General features: G+C 52.2%; 1 protein-coding gene across 1 annotated transcript in view; it reads left to right on the top strand.

Moving 5' to 3' along the window:
- The window catches only part of gnl3l (G protein nucleolar 3 like), a 70,149-nt gene that overhangs the window by 38,254 nt on the left and 6,078 nt on the right, over nt 1–25,817 (top strand). Inside the window, exons 5-11 of the mRNA XM_063034677.1 lie at nt 6,027–6,110; nt 6,781–6,916; nt 11,499–11,602; nt 16,303–16,447; nt 17,352–17,439; nt 18,918–19,095; nt 23,852–23,994. Coding sequence (XP_062890747.1) covers nt 6,027–6,110; nt 6,781–6,916; nt 11,499–11,602; nt 16,303–16,447; nt 17,352–17,439; nt 18,918–19,095; nt 23,852–23,994 — 878 coding nt within the window. The remainder of the gene's footprint in view (nt 1–6,026; nt 6,111–6,780; nt 6,917–11,498; nt 11,603–16,302; nt 16,448–17,351; nt 17,440–18,917; nt 19,096–23,851; nt 23,995–25,817) is intronic.

Here is a 25,817-nt window from a genome sequence, read left to right on the forward strand (position 1 = left end):
GTATCGCAGGGATCGGTATTGGAACTGATTCTTTCTGCGTTATATGTCAATGACTTCGATGAAGGATTTGATGGCGTTGTGGCCAAGTTTGTGGATGATATGAAAATAGGTGGAGGGGCAGGTAGTGTTGAGGAAGCAGGACTTAAACAGATTGGGGGAATGTGAAAAGTAGTAGCAGATGGAATGTAGTCCAGGGAACTGTATGGTCATGCACTTTGGCAGAGGGAATAAAGGTGTGGACTATTTTCTATATGGGGAGAAAATTAAAAAATCAGGGGTGCAAAGGGACTTGGGAGTCCTTCTGCAGGATTCCTAAAGGTAAAATTGCAGTCTGAGTCAGTGGTGAGGAAGGCAAATGCAATGTTAGCATTCGTTTTGAGAGGACTAGACTATAAGAGCAAGGATGTAATGCTGAGGCTTTATAAGGCTTTAGTCAAATCTCACTTGCAGTATTGTGAGCAGTTTTGGGCCCCTTATCTAAGAAACCATAGGCTGGCATTGGAAGAGGTCCGGAGGAGGTTCACGAGAGTGATTTACAGGAATGAAAGGGTTAATTATCAGCGATTAATGGCTCTGGGCCTGTTCTTCCTGGAGTTTAGAGGACTGAGGGGGAATCTCATTAATGATTATTGAAAGGCCTAGATAGGGAGAATGTGGAGAGGATGTTTCCAATAGTGGGGGAGTCTGGGACCAGATGCCACAGAAGGACGTCCCTTTAGAACAGAGATGAGGAGGATTTTGTTTAGCCAGAGGGTGGTGAATCTGTGGAATTCATTGCCACAGGCAGCTGTGAAGGCCAAGTAATTGAATTGACTTTATTTCTTACATCCTTCACATACTTGAGAAGTAAAAATCTTTATGTTATGTTTCCGTCTGGATGAGCAATGTGCAATCATAGTAATTTATAATAAATAGAGCAGTCAACATAACATAGAAATACACTCAAATCAGCATGAGTTAATCAGTCTGATGGCCTGGTGGAAGAAGCTGTCCCGGAGCCTGTTGCTCCTGGCTTTTGTACAGCGGTATCTTTTTCCGAATGGTAGCTGCTGGAATAGGTTGTGGTTGGAGTGACTTGGATCCCCAGTGATCCTTGGGGCCCTTTTTTCAACCTGTCTTTGTAAATGTCCTGAATCATGGGAAGTTCACATCTACAGATGCTCTGGGCTGTCCGCACCACTCTCTGTAGAATCCTGTGATTAAGGGAGGTACAGTTCCCATACCAGGCTGTGATGCAGCCAGTCAGGATGCTCTCAATTGTGCCACTATAGAAAGTTCTTGAGATTTGGGGGCCCACACCAAACTTCTTCAACCGTCTGAGGTGAAAGACCACGTGAGGCCCTGGGTGATGTGGTTGCCAAGGAACTTAAGGCTGTTTACCCTCTCAACCCCAGATCCATTGATGTTAATTGGGGTTAGCCTGTCTCCATTCCTCCTGTATTCCACAAGCAGCTCCTTTGTTTTTGCGACATTGAGGGAGAGGTTGTTTTCTTGACACCACTGTGTCAGTGAGATGACTTCTTCCCTGTCGGCCACACTACAACAAAAATTGAAAAAGGTAAACAGAATCTGATCCACGGCACCCACTAAATCATCAGGTGCCAGTTTCCAACCGGCTAAAATCGAGGAAAAGCTTTGCTGCAGTGGAGGAACTACCACACGGAACATCCCCCCCCCCAAACATACAGGATTGACCTCTGGCAACAAACAGAAGCCAGAACCCCACCAAACAATACAGTGCAAGACCCCACAGAAATGTTGCCAGACGGGGCACTGCTTGACAGACGGAAGTGGTGCACTGTCAACAGAGCGGGAGCGGGAGTTTGTAGGACGGGAGACAATATGGTGAAGTGGGGTTTAAAGACCAGCGAATCCTGTGAGTGTGGCGAAAGGGTGCAGAACATTGAACACATTCTGCGCAACTGCCCACTCTCACCTGATTTAGCTGACACTGACCTGCTCAACATCAACCAAACAACACTAGAGTGGCTGGCTGTCTGGTGTGGCCAGCTATGATGATGATGACCTTGTTATCGTTTGAGATCAGGCCAACCGATTTAGACGCAAACAACAGGAGTTCTGCAGATGCTGGAAATTCAAGCAACACACATCAAAGTTGCTGGTGAACGCAGCAGGCCAGGCAGCTTTTCATTCTAGGACGAGGGAGATGTCTTCCTTTTTTAAAGAAAGGGACTTCCCTTCCTCCACTATCAACTCTGCTCTTAAACGCATCTCCCCCATTTCACGTACATCTGCTCTCACTCCATCCTCCCGCCACCCCACTAGGAATAGGGTTCCCCTGGTCCTCACCTACCACCCCACCAGCCTCCGGGTCCAACATATTATTCTCCGTAATTTCCGCCACCTCCAACGGGATCCCACCACGAAGCACATCTTTCCCTCCCCCCCTCTCTCTGCATTCCGCAGGGATCGCTCCCTACGCAACTCCCTTGTCCATTCGTCCCCCCATCCCTCCCCACTGATCTCCCTCCTGGCACTTATCCGTGTAAGCGGAACAAGTGCTACACATGCCCTTACACTTCCTCCCTTACCACCATTCAGGGCCCCAAACAGTCCTTCCAGGTGAGGCAACACTTCACCTGTGAGTCGGCTGGGGTGATATACTGTGTCCGGTGCTCCCGATGTGGCCTTTTATATATTGGCGAGACCTGACGCAGACTGGGAGACCACTTTGCTGAACATCTACGCTCTGTCCGCCAGAGAAAGCAGGATCTCCCAGTGGCCACACATTTTAATTCCACATCCCATTCCCATTCTGACATGTCTATCCATGGCCTCCTCTACTGTAAAGATGAAGCCACACTCAGGTTGGAGGAACAACACCTTATATTCCGTCTGGGTAGCCTCCAACCTGATGGCATGAACATCGACTTCTCTAACTTCCGCTAGGCCCCACCTTCCCCTCGTACCCCATCTGTTACTTATTTTTATGCACACATTCTTTCCCTCACTCTCCTTTTTCTCCCTCTGTCCCTCTGAATATACCTCTTGCCCATCCTCTGGGTCCCCCCCTCCTTGTCTTTCTTCCCGGACCTCCTGTCCAATGATCCTCTCGTATCCCCTTTTGCCTATCACCTGTCCAGCTCTTGGCTCTATCCCTCCCCCTCCTGTCTTCTCCTATCATTTTGGATCTCCCCCTCCCTCTCCAACTTTCAAATCCCTTACTCACTCTTCCTTCAGTTAGTCCTGACGAAGGGTCTCGGCCTGAAACGTCGACTGCACCTCTTCCTACAGATGCTGCTTGGCCTGCTGCGTTCACCAGCAACTTTGATGTGTGTTACCAACCGATTTAGTGTGGTTTGCAAATTTAATTAGCAGATTAGAGCTGTGGGTGGCGACACAGTCATGGGTGTACAGGGAGTAAAGGAGGGGACTTCGCACACAGTCCTAAGGGTATACTTTTGGGTATATTTGAAATGGAGATTAGTAAATTCTTGATTAGTCAGGGTGTCAGAAATTTATGGGGGGGGGGGGAAGCCAGAGAAAAAATCAACGCAGAAGGTTGAGGGGGACTTGGTAGAGGTAATTAAAATTATGAGGGGGATAGATAGAGTTGATGTGGATAGGCTTTTTCCATTGAGAGTAGGGGAGATTCAAACAAGAGGACATGAGTTGAGAGTTAAAAGGGTAACTTGAGGGGGAACTTCTTTACTCAGAGAGTGGTAGCTGTGTGGAACAAGCTTCCGGCAGAAGTGGTTGAGGCAGGTCCGATGTTGTCATTTAAAGTTAAATTGGACAGCTACATGGACAGGAAAGGAATGGAGGGTTATGGGCTGAGTGCGGGTCGGTGGGACTAGGTGAGAGTAAGAGTTTGACACGGACTAGAAGGGCCGAGATGGCCTGTTTCCGTGCTGTAATTGTTATATGGTTATATGATGGAATGACAGAACAGACTTGATGGGCCAAATGGCCTAATTCTGCTCCCAATGAAAACTAGTCGCTTCGTGCAGATGGGGCCGTCAGCTGTGGTTGGCAGCTTCTAGGAGAAGGAGAGCTCTGATCTCAAACCTCTGCTGCCTTGTGTCTATATCCACTCATGGATAAGGCTCGGGAGTAAACTCTGAGGGAAAATTCCGGAGCTGGAGTCCCTACGTTGAGTCCAGTGCTGACGGGCAACTCTTGTGACGCCGCTGGTGCCAAATGGCATCGGTGTCTGCTGATTCATTGTCTGCGTGGGGAGGGGGAGCCTGCTGTCCATATCAGACTGCCCTGGCTGGCGTATCAACGTAGACAGCGGGGACGCAAAACCCATGGTCGAGTCTGACCAGCAGAGGGCCACCATGTCATGGCATCTCCCTACTCTGGTAACGAGTTTAGTTTGCCTTTGACAGATAAAACCAACCCTTAATCTTCAAGTTCTCACTTTCAGCCTGTGGAAAGATTTAGCGGTTTGCAAAAACGGTCTCTTACACATTGGTTTTCTGCCAGTTTTTGTTTAGGCAGAGTTTCCCCCAAGTTTTATTCTATTTAATTTCCCACAAGGAAACGAATCTCCAGGTAGCATTTTGTGACCTATCTGCACTTTGATGATAAATTTATTTTAAAATTTATGGTTTGCTGTCCTATCCGTCTCCTTCTAAAGGCCTCTGTCACTTCTACCCATCCCTGCCCAGCTTCTGACATTGTTCTCTCTCTAACACCACGCCACCCCCCCCCCGCCCCCAAGCTTCATCTACCGGAAGATCAGGACCTGTCCTCAGGGAGGGGCCCAACACCACACACTCAGTGATTCAGGAACAGCTTCTTCCCCTCTGCCATCTGATTTCTGACTGGACATTGAACCCATGAACACCACCTCACTACTGTTTTATATCCTGCTTGTTTATTTATTGAGTTACACTGCGAAGTAGCCCTTCCGGCACTTCCAGCTGTGACACTCAACAATCCCCCAGCTTAATCCTAGCCTGATCACAGGACAATTTACAGTGACCTATGAACTTACTAACCAGTATGTCTTTGGACTGTGGGAGGAAACCCACGTGATCACGGGGAGGACGTACAAACTCCTTACAGACAGCGGTGGGAATAGAATCCGGGTCGCTGGTACTGTAAAGCGTTGTGCTCACCACTTGGCTACCTTCCCTCCCTCCGTCACCCTTCCCCTTCTCCCCCCCTTCTCCCCCCTTCTCCCCCCTTCTCCCCCTTCTCCCCCCCTTCTCCCCCTTCTCCCCCCTTCTCCCCCTTCTCCCCCCTTCTCCCCCCTCCACCCTTCTCCCCCTCCACCCTTCTCCCCCCTTCTCCCCCCCTTCTCCCCCCTTCTCCCCTTTCTCCCCCCTTCTCCCCCCCACCCCTTCTCCAATCCCCCTCCCTCTCCCCTCCCCTTCCTCTCCCCTGCCTCTTCCTCTCCCCCGCCCCTCCCTCTCCCCTGCCCCCTCCCTTCCCCCTCCCTCCCTCCTCCCCCCTCTCCCCCATCTCCCCCCTCTCCCCCATCTCCCCCTCTCCCCCTCTCCCCCCTCTCCCCCTCTCCCCCCTCTCCCCCTCTCCCCCTCTCCCCCTCCCTTTCTCCCTCCCTTTCTCCCCCTTTCTCCCCCCTTTCTCCCTCCCTTTCTCCCCCTCTTTCTCCCCCTCTTTCTCCCCCCTTTCTCCCCCCTTTCTCCCCCTTCTCCCCCTTTCTCCCCCCTTCTCCCCCCTTTCTCTCCCCCTCTCCCCCCTCTTCCCCTCCCTCCTTCCCCATCCCTCCCCCCTCACTCCCTATCACCCTCCCTCTTCCCCCTCCCTTGCCCCTTCACTCTCCCTCCCCTCTCCCCCTCGCCCCCCTCCCCCACTCTCCCTCCTCTCCCCCCTCGCTCCTCCTCTCTCTCTCTCTCTCTCTCTCACACAGACCCACCCACCCACATATTTCTATGTATGTGTGTGTATATTTAGTGTAATTCACAGTTTTTATTATTATCTGTTGCGATGAGCTGCTGCCGGAAAACAACAAATTTCGCGACCCATGCCGATGATGTTAAATCTGATTCTGAATCTGCCTGATGCGTATATAACCAATCGATGGCTCCCTACAGGAGAGCGACCTGGAGGGTATCCGCACCCACGTGAACCTGGAGAGCGAAACGTCGCGGAAGGCGTACTACAGGGAATTCAGGAAGGTTCGTGCTGTTCCGGTGTGCTCGTTCCCCTCCCGCTCTCCATCGCTTCCAGTCGGTATTGATCAGCGCTGTATCGGTCCCACCGCCGCTCTTCCGTCAGTAATCTTCCAGTCGGTATTGATCAGCGCTGTATCGGTCCCACCGCCGCTCTTCCGTCAGTAATCTTCCAGTCGGTATTGATCAGCTCTGTATCGGTCCCACCGCCGCTCTTCCGTCAGTAATCTTCCAGTGGGTATTGATCTCTGACTGCAATCGATCTGACTTGCTTGAAACACCACTGCAGTGAGGAGGGAACTCCACACGATGGGAGGGGTGGTGAAGGGGGAACACAATGTGGGGGCGGTGAAGGAAGAGATCTGCGCTGCGGGAGGGGCGGTGAGAGGGAACGCCCTCTGTTGGAGGGGTGGAGAGGAGGTAGTGACACTCTTCAGGAGGGTCGGTGAGGAGGGAGTGCCGTGCTGTGGGAGGGGTCCTGAGGTAGGAGGGTTGTTTGGAGGCACTGCTGCACTAGGGGAGGAACTGATGTGTGAGGGATGTGGGGCGGTGGCAGGACGGGGTGTTTGGGAGCTGGTGACCCGTGACGTGGGGTGCGGGGTGCGGACGGAGTAGAAGGGAGCAAGCTGGGGGAAGCTGGTAAGGTCTGACGTTGCCTCCTATCCCTCGGCCCCAGGTGGTGGAGGCCTCAGATGTGGTGCTGGAGGTGCTGGACAGCCGGGACCCGTTGGGCTGTCGCTGTCCACAGGTGGAACAGGCCGTGCTGCAGTCCGGCACCAGCAAGAGGATTGTCCTGGTGCTGAACAAGATTGGTGAGACTGGCTTCCCTCTCCTCCCAGTACCTTTCCCCATTCCCTCTCCTCCCGGTACCCTTCTCCATTCCCCCTCCTCCCGGTACCCTTCTCCATTCCCCCTCCTCCCGGTACCTTTCCCCATTCCCCCTCCTCCCGGTACCCTTCTCCATTCCCTCTCCTCCCAGTACCCTTCCCTGTTCCCTCTCCTCCCGGTACCCTTCCCCATTCCCCCTCCTCCCGGTACCCTTCTCCATTCCCTCTCCTCCCGGTACCCTTCCCTATTCCCTCTCCTCCCGGTACCCTTCCCCATTTCCTCCCCTCCCAGTACCCTTCTCCATTCCCCCTCCTCCCGGTACCCTTCCCCGTTCCCTCCCCCAGCCCCGGTATCCTTCCCGAATCCCCCTCCTCCCGGTACCCTTCCCGTTCCCTCCCCTCCCGGTACCCTTCTCCATTTCCTCCCCTCCCAGTACCCTTCTCCATTCCCCCTCCTCCCGGTATCCTTCCCGAATCCCCCTTCTCCCGGTACCCTTCCCGTTCCCTCTCCTCCCGGTACCCTTCCCCATTCCCTCCCCTCCCGGTACCTTTCCCCATTCCCTCTCCTCCCGGTACCCTTCCCCATTCCCTCTCCTCCCGGTACCCTTCCCCATTCCCTCTCCTCCCGGTACCCTTCCCCATTCCCTCTCCTCCCGGTACCCTTCCCCATTTCCTCCCCTCCCAGTACCTTTCCCCATTCCCCCTCCTCCCTGTACCCTTCCCTATTCCCCCTCCTCCCGGTACCCTTCCCCATTTCCTCCCCTCCCGGTACCCTTCCCCATTCCCTCTCCTCCCAGTACCCTTCCCCATTCCCCCTCCTCCCGGTACCCTTCCCCGTTCCCTCCCCCAGCCCCGGTATCCTTCCCGAATCCCCCTCCTCCCAGTACCCTTCCCCATTCCCTCCCCTCCCGGTACCCTTCCCCATTCCCTCGCCTCCTGGTACCCTTCCCCGTTCCCTCCCCTCCCGGTACCCTTCCCCGTTCCCTCCCCTCCCGGTACCCTTCCCCATTCCCTCCCCTCCCGGTACCCTTCCCCATTCCCTCCGCTCCCGGTACCCTTCCCCATTCCCTCTCCTCCCGGTACCCTTCCCGTTCCCTCCCCTCCCGGTACCCTTCCCCATTCCCTCCCCTCCCAGTACCCTTCCCTGTTCTCTCTCCTCCCGGTACCCTTCCCCATTCCCTCCTGCTCACCCCCCCCCCCAGCACTCTCTGCTCTCTTTCCCCCTCAACATCACATGTTCCCCTCCCCTCTCTCTTCATTCTGATCCCGGTACCCTTCTCTCCCACCTCCCCCAGCACCATCTGCTCCCCTCCCCCCTCAGCATCACCCACTCCCTCTTCCCTCTCCCTCCCAACCCAACCTTTATTTTCTGAACATCTTCCTCCCCTTTTGACCCCCTCCGCCTCCATCTCCCTCTCCCACTCTCTCAATTTTTTCCCCTTCCCCTCCCTTCCTGCTCATATCTCCACCTTCTCCCTCCCTCCCCCTCCACCATCCCCTCCCCTCTCCCCCACCCTCTGCTCTCCTTCTGATCCTCTTCTCCCCTCCTGATCCTCTCCCTCCCTCCCCTCCCTTTCCCTCGCCTTCCCCTCTCTCTGAATCTCTCTTCTCCCTTCCCCTGCCCTCCCATAACCCTCTCCCTCTACGTCCTTCCCACTCCTCCCTCCCTCACCCCTATTCACCCTCCCCCAGTGTTCCATTGCTCATTACCCCTACTATTTCTCCCCCCTGCATGTTATCTCAATCTCTCTCTCTCTCTCGCCCTCTCTCTCCCCATTACCCAGAACCCAAGGAAACACTTTCTCAGAATTCCCGACTGAGTGTTTCTCCCACTCTCTCCAATTTTTTTGTTATTCTAGTATTCCTCATTGCATCAAGGCCAGTCGGCCCATCAAGTCTGTGCCAGACCAATCCTCTAAGACCTTTTCCCCGATGGTTCCCTGTAGCCCGTGACCTCCCTCTCTCCTCCCGGCCGCCGACTCTCACAGACGTCCAGTGTGGAAGGAGGCTCTTTGGCCCAGCTGTACCGTGCTGACTGAGTTCCCCATCCAATCCAGTCCCATTTGGCTGTGCTTGGCCTGTATCCCTGTAAACCAGGGGTTCCCAACCTGGGGTCCCCAGACCCCTTGGTTCATGGTAGGGGTCCTTGGCCTAAAAACAGTTGGGGAGCCCTGCTCTAATCCTTTCCTATCCGTGTACTCGTCCAAGCGCCTTTTAAATGTTCACTTACCAGCCTCAACCACTCCCTCTGGCAGCTCGTTCCCCTCTGGGTGAAAAAGTTCCCCCTCAGGTCCCCTTTGAATCTCTCCCTTCTCACCTTAAACCTGTGCCCTCTAGTGTTTGATTCCCCTACACTGGAGAAAAGACTGTGAATTCACCCTGTCTGTGCCCCTTGTGATTTTATACACCTCTGTAAGGTCACCCCTCATAGTCTCCTGCACTCCAAGGAATAAAGTCCTTACCTGCCTGACCTCTCTCCATAACTCAGTCCCTCGAGTCTCGGTAAATCTCCTCTGCACTCTTTCCAGCTCAATGGCATCTTTCCTACAGCTGGGCGACCAGAACTGAGCACAGTTCTCCAAATGCATCGTAACGTCCCAGCTACTGCACTCAGTGCCTTGTCTACCTGTGACACCACTTTCAGGGAACCATCTACTTGTCCCATTGGGTCTCTCTGTTCTACAACACTCCCAGGACTCGACCATTCCCTGTAAAACTCTAATCTTCTTTGGTCTTCCCAAAATACAACACCTCACACTGTATCTGAACTAAACTCCATCTGCCACTCCTTGGCCCACTTGCCCCGCTGATCGAGATTCCTTTGTAAATCCTGAACAACATTGTCACTGTCACCAACTCCAACAACAGTACGGTGCGAAAGTCTTAGGCATATATATAGGTAGGTTGCCCAATTCTTAAGGCACAGTACTGAATTTTGTCAGTGTGGAGCGGAGAGAGTTTGTAAATCTGGCGAGAGCAAAGGACGTTGCGAATGGTTGGGAGCGCCGCAGGAGGGGAGTGGGACAGGTGGCAGAGGAGGAGTGCCAGGGGTGGGGGGAGGGGGGTGGCAAGGGTTCAGGCACACCCAGCCCTCAGACCCTAGGTAAGATCATTTGCTTTCAAACAATTGGTTTATTGATTATTATAGAATGTCTCTCTGGTGCTTCCTGCTTCCACCCCTCTCCCTTCTCCTTTTCCCAACCGTGATTCCCCTCTCCCTGCCCCCTTCCCACTTTCAGTCCACAATAGAGACCCAGATCAGAATCAGGTTTATCATCACTCACATCTGTCATGAAATTTGTTTTTTTTTGCAGCGGTACAGTGCAATTCATAAAATTACTACAGTATTGTGTGAAAGTTTTTTTTATGTGTCTGTGTATATATATATACACACACACATACAGGTGCCTAAGAGTTTTGCACAGTAATCAACTACCCTGAGATTCATTTTCTTGCAGACATTCACGGTAGAACAAAGAAATACAATAGAATCAATGAAAGACTACAAACAAAGACTGACAAACAACCAATGTGCAAAAGAAGTCAAACTGTGTAAATACAAAGACAGATAGTGTCATCTGTTTAGTGAGGAGGGGGTTTAAAAGGACAGGCCACGGGGAGTAGTTGATTATGGTTCTTCCTGAACTTTCACCATAACTCAGTCCCTCAAGTCCAGACAACATCCTCGTAAATCTCCCCTGCACTCTTTCGAACTTATTGATATCTCTCCTAATAGCAGGGAGACCAAAACTGAACGAAGTATTCTAAATGCACCCTCACCAATGTCTTGTACAACTGCAAAGTAACAACCCAAGTCCTGTACGCAGTGTCCTGACCAATGAACGCCAACCTGCCAAATACCACCTTTGCTGCCCTTTCAGGGAACCCATAGATACCTCTGTTCAGCACTCCCCTGGGAGGGTTGTTCGGCAGAAGCGTGTGAATTCACCCTATTTACCCCCCCACTTCGTGGTTTTATACACCTTTATAAAGTCACCCCTCAGTCTCCTACACTCCAAGGAATAAAGTCCCAGCTTGCCCAACCTCTCTCCATAACTCAGTCCCTCGAGTCCCGACAACATCCTTGGTAAATCTCCTCTGCGCTCTTTCCAGCTCAATGGCATCTTTCCCACAGCAGGGCGACTAGAACTGAACACAGTACTCCAAATGCGGACTCACCAACGTCTTGTATAACGGTAAAGTAACGTCGCGACTCCCTGACCGATGAAGGTCAGTATGCCTGATATCATCTCCACCGCCCTGTCTGCCAGTCACCCCACGTTCAGGAAACCATGTACCCACAGCCCTGGGTCTCTCTGTTCTACAACACTCCCTAATGTTCATCGTGATTTCACTTTCCAAAATACAACAGGTCACGACTTAACCAATTTGAACTGCATCTGCCAAACTTCATCCCACTTACCTCGATGTTTGAGATTCTCCTTGTAAATCCTGATAACTGCCTTCACTGTCTGATTCCTAATGACCACCTCTCCCGCGCTTCTTGTCGCGTCATGCACCCGGGCAGCTTCCCGTCGCTCTAAATATGTCACCTCTCCTCCTCCAGACCTGGTGGCGAAGGACGTGGTGCAGAAATGGTTAAAGTATCTGAGGAACGAGCTGCCGACCGTCGCCTTCAAGGCCTCCACTCAATTACAGAACAAAAACCTGGTAAGTCAACCATTGGGTGGGTCGGGGGGGCGTCGGGAAGGGCGCACGGGTAGGGTGGATGAGAGGAAAGATCTCTCCCCACCCTTCCCAAACCAGGGTTCCTAGTTCCAGTAGTGGTGCAGGAAAGCTTCAAAAGTTGCTTAAGGAACTTTAAAAGTTTCCCCAAACAACTTAAAAGGTTGTTTTTCAAGCGGAAGAGGAGAGCAGGCTCCAGTACAAACTCCCTGAATGGGTATGGGTGCCGAGCTTTTGGCTTGGGAGGCTTCAGACAGAGGAAGCTGAGCGGGTGAAGAGTGTAATATAAAGAGCGCAATTGGAATATGAAAGCAAGGCCGTAACACTGAGGTTTCATGAGACATTGGCTCAGGAACAGCTATTACCCCTCGGCCATCACGCTCTTGAACCAGAGCAATAACTTCATTCAACTTCACTTGCCCCATCACTGAAATATTCCCACATCATATGGACTCACTTTTAAGAACTTAATCTCATGTTCTCGATATTTATTTATTATTATTTCTTCCTTTTGTATTTGCATAGTTTGTTGTCATTTGCACTCTGGTTAATGCCTCAGTTGGAGAGTCTTTCTTTGATTCTGTAATGATTATTATTCTATAGATTTGAGTATGTCCACTAAAAATTGGATCTCAGGATTGTATATGGTGACATATATGTACTTTACTATATCAGCTCTGTGCTCTATGAGGCAGCAGCCCACTCCATCGGCCATAAGAGCAGGAGCCACCACGACTGGTTTGATGATAACTCTGACACCATCCACAACTTGCTTAAGGACATGCACAAAGCACACCGGGCAACTTTAGGCCACCCGTCGTCCACCAGCATCAGGCAGCATTGGCTGGCAGCTCGGAGGAAATTGCAAAAGGCAATACAGGCCGTACAAAATGAGAGGTGGATTGAAAAGGCACATGAAATCCAGTCCTTTACCGATAATAATGACGTGCATAATTTTTACAATGCTGTGAAAACCATCTACGGCCCAATAAATTGATGCGTTACTCCCCTGAAAACAGCAGATGGTCTAACACTTCTGAAGAATCAGAATACCATTCTGCTGAGGTGAGCTGAGCATTTTGACACCCTGCTTAATCAGGACTCTGACGCAGACCCCACCATCCCTGGACGAACTGCCAGAACCTCCTCCTATCCACGACCTCAGTCTACCACCAACCTTCCAGGAGGTTCTATCAGCTGTCCTTTCCCTTAAGAACAGCAAGTCCCCTGACACCGACAATATCCCTGCTGAGTTACTGAAGAACGGAGGGTACATGTGTATGCGCACCCTCTACCAGTACATCACCAAAGCCTGGACTGATGAGAACATCCCACAGCAATGGAGAAATGCAAACATCGTTGTCATTTATAAGAACAAGGGTGACAAGGCCATCTGCGGCAATAGTAGGGACATATCACTCCTTTCTGTTGCTGGAAAGGTCCTGGCTAAGGTGATGCTTCAGAGACTCATCAGCAACTTCACCGAGTCAATGCTGCCTGAATCACAGTGTGGATCTAGGAAGAACAGGAGCACGATCAACATGATCTACACAGCCCGGCAGCTTCAGGAAAAGTGCCGGGAGCAACATCAGGACCAGTTTATGGCCTTTGTCGACCTCTCCAAAGCATTCGACACTGTGCAAAGAGAGCTCTTACGGGATGTCCTCCTCAGGTTTGGCTGTCCCAATAAATCTGTTAACATCCTCCGCCAATTCCATGATGGGATGACTGCTCGGGTGACCGTAGGAGGACAAGAGTCCAAGCCCTTCCTTGTACGCACAGGGGTGAGGCAGGGGTGTGTGCTAGCGCCAGTGCTCTTTAACATCTTCCTCTTGTGTGTTACCAAGCTTCTCCACAACAAGACTGAAGACAGCAGCGGTGTGGCAGTGGACATCAGATTAGATGGCAACCTCTTTGACTTCAGGAGGCTCCATGCAACCACCAATCTCCGTAGAGAGCGGGTCCTGGAGCTGCAGTATGCAGACAACTGCGCTCTTGTGGCCCATACTCCGGAGGATCTTCAGACTGTCCTTGCTGTGGCGGTGAGAGCGTACAGCAGGATGGGGCTGACAGTCAATACCACCAAGACAGAAGTGGTTTGCCAATGGAGTACCAGTGTCCCACCCACTCTACCTGCCTTCACTGTTGGTGATGAAAAGCTGTCAGTAGTGCCATCTTTCAAATATCTGGGGAGCATTCTCTCTGAGGATAGCGGCATTGACGACGACATCCAGACCCGCATTAAACAGGCATCAGCTGCCTTTGGGAGACTTCGGCGTAGAGTCTTTCAGAACAGGAGCCTTCCTCCCCCAACAAAGGTCGCCGTATACCAAGCGGTCTGTGTCACCACCCTCCTGTACAGCTGTGAAGCTCGGGTAACCTACAGCCATCACATCAAGTCCTTGGATCGTTTCCACATAAGCTGCCTCCAGCGCATCCTGGGAATTACCTGGCGTGAGCGGGTGCCTCACACTGAAATACTTGTAAAGACTAACTGCAGGAGTATCGAGGCCATGATCACCCAGCGTCAGCTGCAGTGACTGGGGCACGTGATAAGGATGCCCCCATGTCGGCTACCCCGCAGAGTGTTATACGGCCAGCTACATCATGGTCGATACTCAACTGGAGGGCCGAAGAAGCGCTATAAGGATCAGGTGAAGAATGCTTTAAGGAAGTGCAAGATCAGACCCGAGGACCCGGAGGAGGTTGCTGCTGACCGTACCACTTGGTGACAGCTGCGTAGGGACAGGGTTCGTATTCTGGAGATGGAAAGAACAACCAGAAGACAGCAGAAGAGAGCCAGGAGAAATGCAACCATGGTTGCCACCACTATCACATATACATGTCCCACCTGCAATAGAGCTTGTGGGTCCAGGGTCGGACTGTGGAGTCATTGAAGATCTCACCGTTAAAGGAGTGGACGTCGTCATTGGATTTCGATGGACAACCGAAGAAGAAGAGAAGAAGATATGTACTTTGCTAATAATTTTACTTTGAACTTTGGGTGGATCACATTTGGAGTATTGTGAGCAGCTTTGGACCCCTTATCTGAAAGAGGAGGTGCTGGCATTGGAGAGAGTCCGGAGAAGGTTCACAAGAATGAAAATTCTGACATTTCCTTGAAAGTTTCTTAAATGTATACCTTCTGGGGGAAAAAGGCACTGACTGTCCACTCTATTTAGTTCACTCTGATCTTATACCTCTTCTCATCTGCCTATCACCTACCTTTCTCCAATGGTCCACTCATCTCTCCTATCAGATTGCTTCCTCTCTAGCCCTTTACCTTTCCCACCCACCTGACTTTACCTATCACCTAGCTATGCTCCTTCTCCTCCTCCAACCTTTTTATTCTGGTGCCCTCCCTCATCCTGAAGAAGGGTCTCAGCCCAAAACGTCAACTGTTTATTTCTCTCCGTAGATGCTGCCTGACTTGCTGAGTTCCTCCAGCATTTTGTGTGTGTTGCTCTGGCTGTCCAGCATCTGCAGAATTTCTTGTGTTTGCACTTTAGTTGAAATTCATTTATCGTTCAAACGTACATGAATACAACCCAGCAAAATCGGGGCTAAGATGCAAGGCACACACAGCACATTCTGCAATGAGCTCTTCAGGCCTTGAATCACCAAGGCATGAAAGGGTAGCTAAGTGATAAGAGCACTTGAATCACCAAGGCATGAAAGGGTAGCTAGGTGGGGCTAACATGGACAAGGTTGGCCGACTGGCCTAGTTCCCTGCTGTGCGAGCCCGAACCTGTCGTTGGAAGGTGGGGCCAGCTTTCGGGCAAAGATCAGGGATCCTCGGGCGAGTGGGACTGGGAGGAGAGCGATGCACCACCAAGAACACTTCATTCTCACTCTGCACGGTTCCAAATCTCTCCTGTAGAACAGGGCACTTGCTTCGACTAATCAGGCCACAGGATAAGCAGACTAGTGTCAGAAAGTGGTCCCAGCTACCCCACCCCCTACGCAGAACCTGTGGAAAGTCTAGCCCCTCCCTCGGGAGGGGGCACTACAGCTGTCCCTCTGATTGTGATTTCCTTCCCCAAGTCCAGGAGCTGGTAGAGGGTGACATTAATGTTAGTGGTGGGGTGGCAGAGTTACGGGAGGGGATTCTAAGAGGTGGGATCTGCCGGCATTTGGAGAGACAATACTTGATTTGGGACAGCCCACGTGTCTTTCCTTGGGAAATCCTGTCTCACCAGTTTGAGGAGGATCAGCCAGGGCAAGGTGGTAGATGTTATCTACACGAACCTTTGCAAAGCTTTTGGCAAGGTCCTGCCCCAGTGGACTCAGAGGGCGTAGGTTTAAGATGAGGGGATCAGGAAGGGAATTTTTCTCCCCCAGAGGTGGGGTTGGAATCTGGAATGTATAGTGAGAGGCGAAGTGCTACACCATGGGGAGCAATGGCAGGGTGGGGGTGCCTACAGATTGTGCTTTACTTGATCAGCTCATCTGATTACTGCATCTCTGTCTATCCATCTCTCCCTTCTCTCCGTTCCTCTATCCCTCTTCCTCACTATATACCCAACCATCTTCTCCCTCTATCTCCCTTCTGACACTGCCCTCCCACCCTTTCACCCCCCACCCCATCCCCTTCACACCCCCTCTCCCTTCCTCCCTCTCCCGTCCTCCCTCTCCCTCTCTCTCTCCCTCCCCCCCTCTCGTTCCCCTCCGTCCCTACCGCTCAGCACCGGAGCCGGGTTCCCGTGGACCGGGCGTGTGCTGACCTTCTGCAGAGCAGTGCGTGCGTGGGGGCCGACAACCTGATGCGTCTGCTGGGGAACTACTGCCGTAACCAGGGCCTCAAGACCGCCATCACCGTGGGAGTGGTCGGTGGGTATCCGCTGTCAAGGAGGCTGCTGGGTCAAAGGTTACGGGGAGGTGGGAGGAGACACATCATCGCCTGAATCTCTGCCTCCCCCCCTCACTTCTCCCCTTACCCCTCTTCCTCCCAGCCCTTCTCCCCTCACCTCTCTGCCCTTCTGCACCTCCCTGTCTCCCCTCCCAGTCCCCAGTGCTTCTCTCTCCCAGTACCCCACCACTCCAATTCCCCATTCCTCACTGGCCAGTATCCAAGGGTGGCAGAGGGATGGGTTCCCCAAGGAATGGGGGTGGGGGAGGGAGTGCTTTCCCTGTGGCTCTGCTCCCACCAAACGCCCCATTCCTGGCGCTGACCTCACCAAGATGGCAGACGCCACGTGCCATTGCCCAGGCTCACAACTGGGTGAATGCGGCCTGCCCAAAGCTCCTGGTTTCTCCACAGGGTGCCATCCGCTAGCTGCCGGGTCCCATTCCAGCCCTCAGAGGAGGGGGCCGGGGGCCGACTGTGGGAAAAGCCCTACCCGTGCTTAAGGCAGCAGCGAGTCAATCCCGCTTGGGGTGGGGAGGGACCAGCCTTGGAGAACGGGGGCTGCGGAGAGTGGGCCAGGAGAGAGGGGGAGAGGGGTGGTTGCTGGCTTCCTTTTCTCTCCCTCATCCCCCTCCTGTGCCCCTCCCCTTGTGCCCTTGTGCCCCCTGCCTCCATACCCCCTCCCTCCCCCTGCCTTCTCTCTCTCCCCCCCGTCTCCCACCTCTCCCCCTCCCCCCTTCCTTCCACTCTCTCCCCTCCTTAATCCACCATCACGTTACCCCCTTTCCCTCCCCCTCCTCCTGCACCTCTGTCCGACTCCCTCGCTCCATCACACACTCTTTCTTGCCCCTCTCACTCGCTATACCCGTCTCTTTCACCCCCCCCCAGGATTTCCGAATGTCGGGAAGAGCAGCCTCATCAACAGCCTGAAGCGAGCACGTGCCTGCAATGTAGGGGCCACCCCCGGCGTCACCAAGTGAGTGAACTCCTCGCCCCTGCTGAACTTCCCGCGGGAGGTAGGCGTGAAGGAAAGGGCGTCACATGAGGACTGTATGATGGGACGGTGTGGGGGGAGCTTCACTCTGTGTCTGACCCCGGGAGTGTGTGATGGGACGGTGTGGAGGGAGTTTCACTCTGTGTCTGACCCCGGGAGTGTGTGATGGGACGGTGTGGAGGGAGTTTCACTCTGTGTCTGACCCCGGGAGTGTGTGATGGGACGGTGTGGGGGGAGCTTCACTCTGTGTCTGACCCCGGGAGTGTGTGATGGGACGGTGTGGGGGGAGCTTCACTCTGTGTCTGACCCCGGGAGTGTGTGATGGGACGGTGTGGCGGGAGTTTCACTCTGTGTCTGACCCCGGGAGTGTGTGATGGGACGGTGTGGGGGGAGCTTCACTCTGTGTCTGACCCCGGGAGTGTGTGATGGGACGGTGTGGAGGGAGTTTCACTCTGTGTCTGACCCCGGGAGTGTGTGATGGGACGGTGTGGAGGGAGCTTCACTCTGTGTCTGACCCCGGGAGTGTGTGATGGGACGGTGTGGAGGGAGTTTCACTCTGTGTCTGACCCCGGGAGTGTGTGATGGGACGGTGTGGAGGGAGCTTCACTCTGTGTCTGACCCCGGGAGTGTGTGATGGGACGGTGTGGGGGGAGCTTCACTCTGTGTCTGACCCCGGGAGTGTGTGATGGGACGGTGTGGAGGGAGCTTCACTCTGTGTCTGACCCCGGGAGTGTGTGATGGGACGGTGTGGAGGGAGCTTCACTCTGTGTCTGACCCCGGGAGTGTGTGATGGGATGGTGTGGAGGGAGCTTCACTCTGTATCTGACCCCGGGAGTGTGTGATGGGACGGTGTGGAGGGAGCTTCACTCTGTGTCTGACCCCGGGAGTGTGTGATGGGACGGTGTGGAGGGAGCTTCACTCTGTCTGACCCCGGGAGTGTGTGATGGGACGGTGTGGAGGGAGCTTCACTCTGTATCTGACCCCGGGAGTGTGTGATGGGACGGTGTGGAGGGAGCTTCACTCTGTGTCTGACCCCGGGAGTGTGTGATGGGACGGTGTGGAGGGAGCTTCACTCTGTGTCTGACCCCGGGAGTGTGTGATGGGACGGTGTGGGGGGAGCTTCACTCTGTGTCTGACCCCGGGAGTGTGTGATGGGACGGTGTGGAGGGAGCTTCACTCTGTGTCTGACCCCGGGAGTGTGTGATGGGACGGTGTGGAGGGAGCTTCACTCTGTGTCTGACCCCGGGAGTGTGTGATGGGATGGTGTGGAGGGAGCTTCACTCTGTATCTGACCCCGGGAGTGTGTGATGGGACGGTGTGGAGGGAGCTTCACTCTGTGTCTGACCCCGGGAGTGTGTGATGGGACGGTGCGGAGGGAGCTTCACTCTGTGTCTGTGACGGGACAGTGAGGATGGAGTCTCTCGGGACTGTGACCCCCCCTTGCTCCCTCCCTGGTGCAGGTGCCTACAGGAGGTTCACCTGGACAAGCACGTCAAGCTGCTGGACTGCCCGGGCATCGTCATGGCCAGCTCCTCGTCAGATGCCGCCGTCATCCTCCGCAACTGCGTGAAGATTGAGCAGCTGGCGGACCCCGTCCAGCCGGTAGCCGCCATCCTGCGTCGCTGTAACAAGGAACAGGTGAGTGTAGCGGTTAGGGTACGTTAGCATCCCGAGTTCCATTCCTGCCGCAGTCTGTGAGGAGTGTGTACGTTCTCTGAGGAAGTGCTGGGATTTTCATACATTACAGTCTCTATAGTTTATAGAGTATGGGCTGAAAGACCAAAAAATCCTCCAGTGAGCGGCATTTCTATGGGTGAAAACGCCTTGTTAATGAGAGAGGTCAGAGGAGAATGGCCAGACTGGTTCAAGGTGACAGTAACTCAAAGAACCACACGTTAGAACAGCGGTGTGCAGACCAGCATCTCCGAACGCACAACACGTCGAACCTTGATGTGGCTGGGCTCCAGCAGCAGCAGACCACGGACATAAACTCAGTGGCCATTATACTCCCGGGATCCTTCCCGCCAGCCTCCTCTGGACCCTCTCCAATGTCAGCACATCTTTCCTGAGGCGAGAGGCCCCAAACTGCTCACAGTGCTCCAAGTGCGGTCTGACTAGTGACCGTGTGGGTTTCCTCCGGGTGCTCTGGTTTCCTCCCACATTCCGTAGGTGTCCGGGTTGGTAGGTTAGTCCGTCTCGTGGGTGTGATTGGTGGCTCAGGCTCACTGTGCTGGAAGGATTTACTACTGTGCTGTATTTTTGAATAATCACCGGATGATTGGTGGTTGGGGAGGGAAGTGTCGATGATGGATGATGCCTTCTTGAGGATAGTGTCAGTGATGGGGGTGGTGGGATCGGGCTTTCTCTGTCAATCCCTACGCCCCTGTGCGTTCAAACCCCGTTACCACCCCAGTGCTGTGACGTTCCCATAACCGAGAATACGTTTTCTAATCCTCCCCCAATGCTGTGACGTTCCCATAACGCAGAACACGTTTTCTAATCCCCCCCCCAGTTCTGTGACATTCCCGTAACCGAGATCACATTTTCTAATCCTCCCCCAATGCTGTGACGTTCCCATAATGCAGAACACGTTTTCTAATTCCCCCCCCAGTTCTGTGATGTTCCCGTAACCCAGAACACGTTTTCTAATCCCCCCCAGTTCTGTGACGTTCCTGTAACCAAGATCACGTTTTCTAATCCCCCCCTCAAGTTCTGTGACATTCCCGTAACCGATAGCATGTTTTCTAATCCCTCCCCCCAGTTCTGTGATGTTCCCATAACCGAGAATACATTTTCTAATCCCCCCCCCAGTTCTGTGACGTTCCCGTAACCGAGAATACGTTTTCTAATCCCCCCCCAGTTCTGTGACGTTCCTGTAACCAAGATCACGTTTTCTAATCCCCTCCCAGTTCTGTGACATTCCCATAACCGAGATCAAGTTTTCTAATCCCCCCCCAGTTCTGTAACATTCCCGTAACCGAGATCACGTTTTCTAATCCTCCCCCAGTTCTGTGATGTTCCCGTAACCGAGATCACGTTTTCTAATCCCCCCCCAGTTCTGTGATGTTCCCGTAACCGAGATCATGTTTTCTAATCCCCCCCCCAGTTCTGTGACATTCCCATAACCGAGATCACGTTTTCTAATCCCCCCCCAGTTCTGTGATGTTCCCATAACTGAGATCACGTTTTCTAATCCCCCCCCCAGTTCTGTGATGTTCCCATAACCGAGATCACGTTTTCTAATCCCCCCCCAGTTCTGTGACATTCCCATAACCGAGATCACGTTTTCTAATCCCCCCCAGTTCTGTGACGTTCCCGTAACCGAGAATACGTTTTCTAATCCCCCCCCCAGTTCTGTGACGTTCCCGTAACCGAGAATACGTTTTCTAATCCCCCCCCAGTTCTGTGACGTTCCTGTAACCAAGATCACGTTTTCTAATCCCCCCCCCAGTTCTGTGACGTTCCTGTAACCGAGAATACGTTTTCTAATCCCCCCCCCAGTTCTGTGACATTCCCATAACCGAGAATACGTTTTCTAATCCCCCCCCCAGTTCTGTGACGTTCCTGTAACCAAGATCACGTTTTCTAATCCCCCCCCCAGTTCTGTGACGTTCCCGTAACCGAGAACATGTTTTCTAATCCTCCCCCAATGCTGTGACGTTCCCATAACTAGAGAGCAGGCTATTCTGGACTGGGTTTTGAGCAATGAGGAAGGGTTAATTAGCGATCTTGTCGTGAGAGGCCCCTTGGGTAAGAGTGACCATAATATGGTGGAATTCTTCATTAACATGGAGAGTGACGTAGTTAATTCAGAAACAAAGGTTCTGAACTTAAAGAGGGGTAACTTTGAAGGTATGAGACGTGAATTAGCTAAGATAGACTGGCAAATGACACTTAAAGGATTGACGGTGGATATGCAATGGCAAGCATTTAAAGGTTGCATGGATGAACTACAACAATTGTTCATCCCAGTTTGGCAAAAGAATAAATCAAGGAAGGTAGTGCACCCGTGGCTGACAAGAGAAATTAGGGATAGTATCAATTCCAAAGAAGTAGCATACAAATTAGCCAGAGAAAGTGGCTCACCTGAGGACTGGGAGAAATTCAGAGTTCAGCAGAGGAGGACAAAGGGCTTAATTAGGAAGGGGAAAAAAGATTATGAGAGAAAACTGGCAGAGAACATAAAAACGGACTGTAAAAGCTTTTATAGATATGTAAAAAGGAAAAGACTGATAAAGACAAATGTAGGTCCCCTGCAGACAGAAACAGGTGAATTGATTATGGGGAGCAAGGACATGGCAGACCAATTGAATAATTACTTTGGTTCTGTCTTCACTAAGGAGGACATAAATAATCTTCCAGAAATAGTAAGGGACAGAGGGTCCAGTGAGATGGAGGAACTGAGTGAAATACATGTTAGTAGGGAAGTGGTGTTAGGTAAATTGAAGGGATTGAAGGCAGATAAATCCCCAGGGCCAGATGGTCTGCATCCCAGAGTGCTTAAGGAAGTAGCCCAAGAAATAGTGGATGCATTAGTGATAATTTTTCAAAACTCGTTAGATTCTGGACTAGTTCCTGAGGATTGGAGGGTGGCTAATGTAACCCCACTTTTTAAAAAAGGAGGGAGAGAGAAACCGGGGAATTATAGGCCGGTTAGCCTAACGTCGGTGGTGGGGAAACTGCTGGAGTCAGTTATCAAGGATGTGATAACAGCACATTTGGAAAGCGGTGAAATGATCGGACAAAGTCAGCATGGATTTGTGAAAGGAAAATCATGTCTGACGAATCTCATAGAATTTTTTGAGGATGTAACTAGTAGAGTGGATAGGGGAGAACCAGTGGATGTGGTATATTTGGATTTTCAAAAGGCTTTTGACAAGGTCCCACACAGGAGATTAGTGTGCAAACTTAAAGCACACGGTATTGGGGGTAAGGTATTGGTGTGGGTGGAGAATTGGTTAGCAGACAGGAAGCAAAGAGTGGGAATAAACGGGACCTTTTCAGAATGGCAGGCGGTGACTAGTGGGGTACCGCAAGGCTCAGTGCTGGGACCCCAGTTGTTTACAATATATATTAATGACTTGGATGAGGGAATTAAATGCAGCATCTCCAAGTTTGCGGATGACACGAAGCTGGGCGGCAGTGTTAGCTGTGAGGAGGATGCTAAGAGGATGCAGGGTGACTTGGATAGGTTGGGTGAGTGGGCAAACTCATGGCAGATGCGATTTAATGTGGATAAATGTGAAGTTATCCACTTTGGTGGCAAAAATAGGAAAACAGATTATTATCTGAATGGTGGCCGATTAGGAAAAGGGGAGGTGCAACGAGACCTGGGTGTCATTATACACCAGTCATTGAAAGTGGGCACGCAGGTACAGCAGGCGGTGAAAAAGGCGAATGGTATGCTGGCATTTATAGCGAGAGGATTCGAGTACAGGAGCAGGGAGGTACTACTGCAGTTGTACAAGGCCTTGGTGAGACCACACCTGGAGTATTGTGTGCAGTTTTGGTCCCCTAATCTGAGGAAAGACATCTTTGCCATAGAGGGAGTACAAAGAAGGTTCACCAGATTGATTCCTGGGATGGCAGGACTTTCATATGAAGAAAGACTGGATGAACTGGGCTTGTACTCGTTGGAATTTAGAAGATTGAGGGGGGATCTGATTGAAACGTATAAGATCCTAAAGGGATTGGACAGGCTAGATGCGGGAAGATTGTTCCCGATGTTGGGGAGGTCCAGAACGAGGGGTCACAGTTTGAGGATAGAGGGGAAGCCTTTTAGGACCGAGATTAGGAAAAACTTCTTCACACAGAGAGTGGTGAATCTGTGGAATTCTCTGCCACAGCAAACTGTTGAGGCCAGTTCATTGGCTATGTTTAAGAGGGAGTTAGATATGGCCCTTGTGGCCACAGGGATCAGGGGGTATGGAGGGAAGGCTGGGTTCTGAGTTGGATGATCAGCCATGATCATAATAAATGGCGGTGCAGGCTCGAAGGGCCGAATGGCCTACTCCTGCACCTATTTTCTATGTTTCTATGTTTCTATAACGCAGAACATGTTTTCTAATCCCCCCCCCCAGTTCTGTGACGTTCCTGTAACCAAGATCACGTTTTCTAATCCCCCCCCAGTTCTGTGATGTTCCTGTAACCAAGATCACGTTTTCTAATCCCCCCCCCAGTTCTGTGACGTTCCCATAACCGAGATCACGTTTTCTAATCCCCCCCGCCAGTTCTGTTACGTTCCCGTAACGGAGAACACGTTTTCTAATCCTCCCCCAGTTCTGTGACATTCTCATAACCGAGAGCACGTTTTCTAATCCCCCCCCAGTTCTGTGACGTTCCCGTAACCGAGAACATGTTTTCTAATCCCCCCCCCCCCCGGTGCTTTCCGCAGGTCCGGCAGCACTACGGGGTCGGGGATTTCCGAGACGCCCGGGAGTTCCTGGCACTCCTGGCCCGGCGGCTGGGTCGGCTGAAGAAAGGCGCCGTGCCGGATCACGAGAAGGCCGCCAGGACTGTCCTCTCGGACTGGACCAGGTATCAACACCGTCCCCACCCCCCCCCCAGCTCACTCGCCTGCTTCTGTTTTGTCCTCCAGTTTTATTAGTCCATCAGTTGGGAGACAATATGCATTTTAATCCTGAGGAAAGAGTTAAACACGAGAGTTTTTGGAAATGCTGGAAATCCGTAGCAACACACACAAGATACTGGAGGGACTCAGCAGGTCAGGCAGCATCCGTGGAAATGAATAAACAGTCGACATGTCAGGCTGAGGAAAGATATTCTAGCTGTGGAACTGGTGCAGACGAACTTGACCAGACTGAATCCAGAGACAAGGGCATTAGCCGATGAGTTGCCTGGGACTATCAAAATCATCATTATGTACCATGTCGTATGACATCATCATTATGTGCCGTGTCCTATGACGTGGGCGATCATGGTCTTTCCATGACAATGATTGTTCTTGGCCAATTTTTCTACAGAAGTGGTTTGCCGTTGCCCCCTTCTGGAGCCAAGATGCTTGACCCTGGCCATTATCAATACTCTTCAGAGATTGTCTGCCTGGCGTCAGTGGTCACATAACCAGGAGTTGTGTTATGCACCGGCTGCTCTTACGACTGTCCACCACCTTCTCCCATGGCTTCAGGTGACCCTGATCGGGGGGCTGAGCAGATGCTACACCTTGCCCAAGGGTGACCTGCAGGCTAGCGGAGGGAAGGCGTGTCTTGCACCCCCTTTGGTAGCGACGTATCTCCACCCCGCCACTCGCTTGCTGGAATTCAGGAAAATGAGATGGGATCTTTTGGAAACATATAAAATTATGAAGGGGGTAGAGGCAGGAAAGTCGTTTCCGCTGGTGAGACTAGAACATAGGAACATAGTCTCAAGATCTGTGGGAATACATTTAGTATGAAGATAAGGAGGAACCCAGAGAGTAGTGAATCTGTGGAATTCTCTAGACAGGGTAGCAGCAGAAGCCACCTTGTTAAGTATATTTAAGACAGAGTTGGATAGACTTTTGCAAAGCGGGGGAATTGGGGGTAAAGGAGAGAAGGCAGGAGGTGCTGAGTTCATGGCCAGATCTATATCTGAGGCTGTGGAGAAAGGGAGACCAGCGAGTTGATGGGGCAGCGTGAGGGAAATGTCGCTGGAAGGGTGACACCAGGGCGATCGGCGGGAGAGTTTGTGGATGAGATTATCCGTGCTAGGATACGGGCGGGAGCAGTGAGGGACTAGGCAGAAGATTTCAGGGAAGATTGAATGTGCTGGAACCCGCAGCACCAGGCTCTGCTGGAGGAACATTGGGGATCCCTGCCTGGGCCATGGGTGGGAATTGTGCAAAGAATCTGCAGAGAGATATTGACACATCAACTGAGTGGGCAAGTTGCGGAGGATGACGGCACACAGAGTACAGCACTGGTACTAGTTTGCAAAGGTGAAAGTAATCGAACTATTTATGTTTTCATTTAAATGGTGAAAATTTGCAGTGTGCAGTCGTGCAGAGGGATGTGGGTGGGGGGTGCTTGTGCGAGAATTGCAAAAAGTTGGTTTGCAGGTACAACAGGTTACCAAGAAGGCAAATGGAAAGATGCCCTTCGTTGGGAGAGGGACTGAATTTATGAGCAGGGAGGTTGTGCTGCAACTGTAAAAGGTTACTGGTGAGGCCACTCCTGTGCTGCTGTGGGTTAGTCTACGAAGAGGGGAATTACGGGAGGTGGGGGGAGAAATTGGAGCCGAGTCCACAGTCAGATCAGCTGTGGTCTTACTGAATAGTGGAGGGGTGGTGAGGAAGGAACACTGTGTTTTGGGAGGGGTGGTGAGGAGGGAGTGATGTGTCGTGGGAGGGGTGGTGAGGGAAT

Source organism: Mobula hypostoma, chromosome 28 (assembly GCF_963921235.1).
Source record: "Mobula hypostoma chromosome 28, sMobHyp1.1, whole genome shotgun sequence".
In the NCBI taxonomy this organism is placed as follows: domain Eukaryota; kingdom Metazoa; phylum Chordata; class Chondrichthyes; order Myliobatiformes; family Myliobatidae; genus Mobula; species Mobula hypostoma.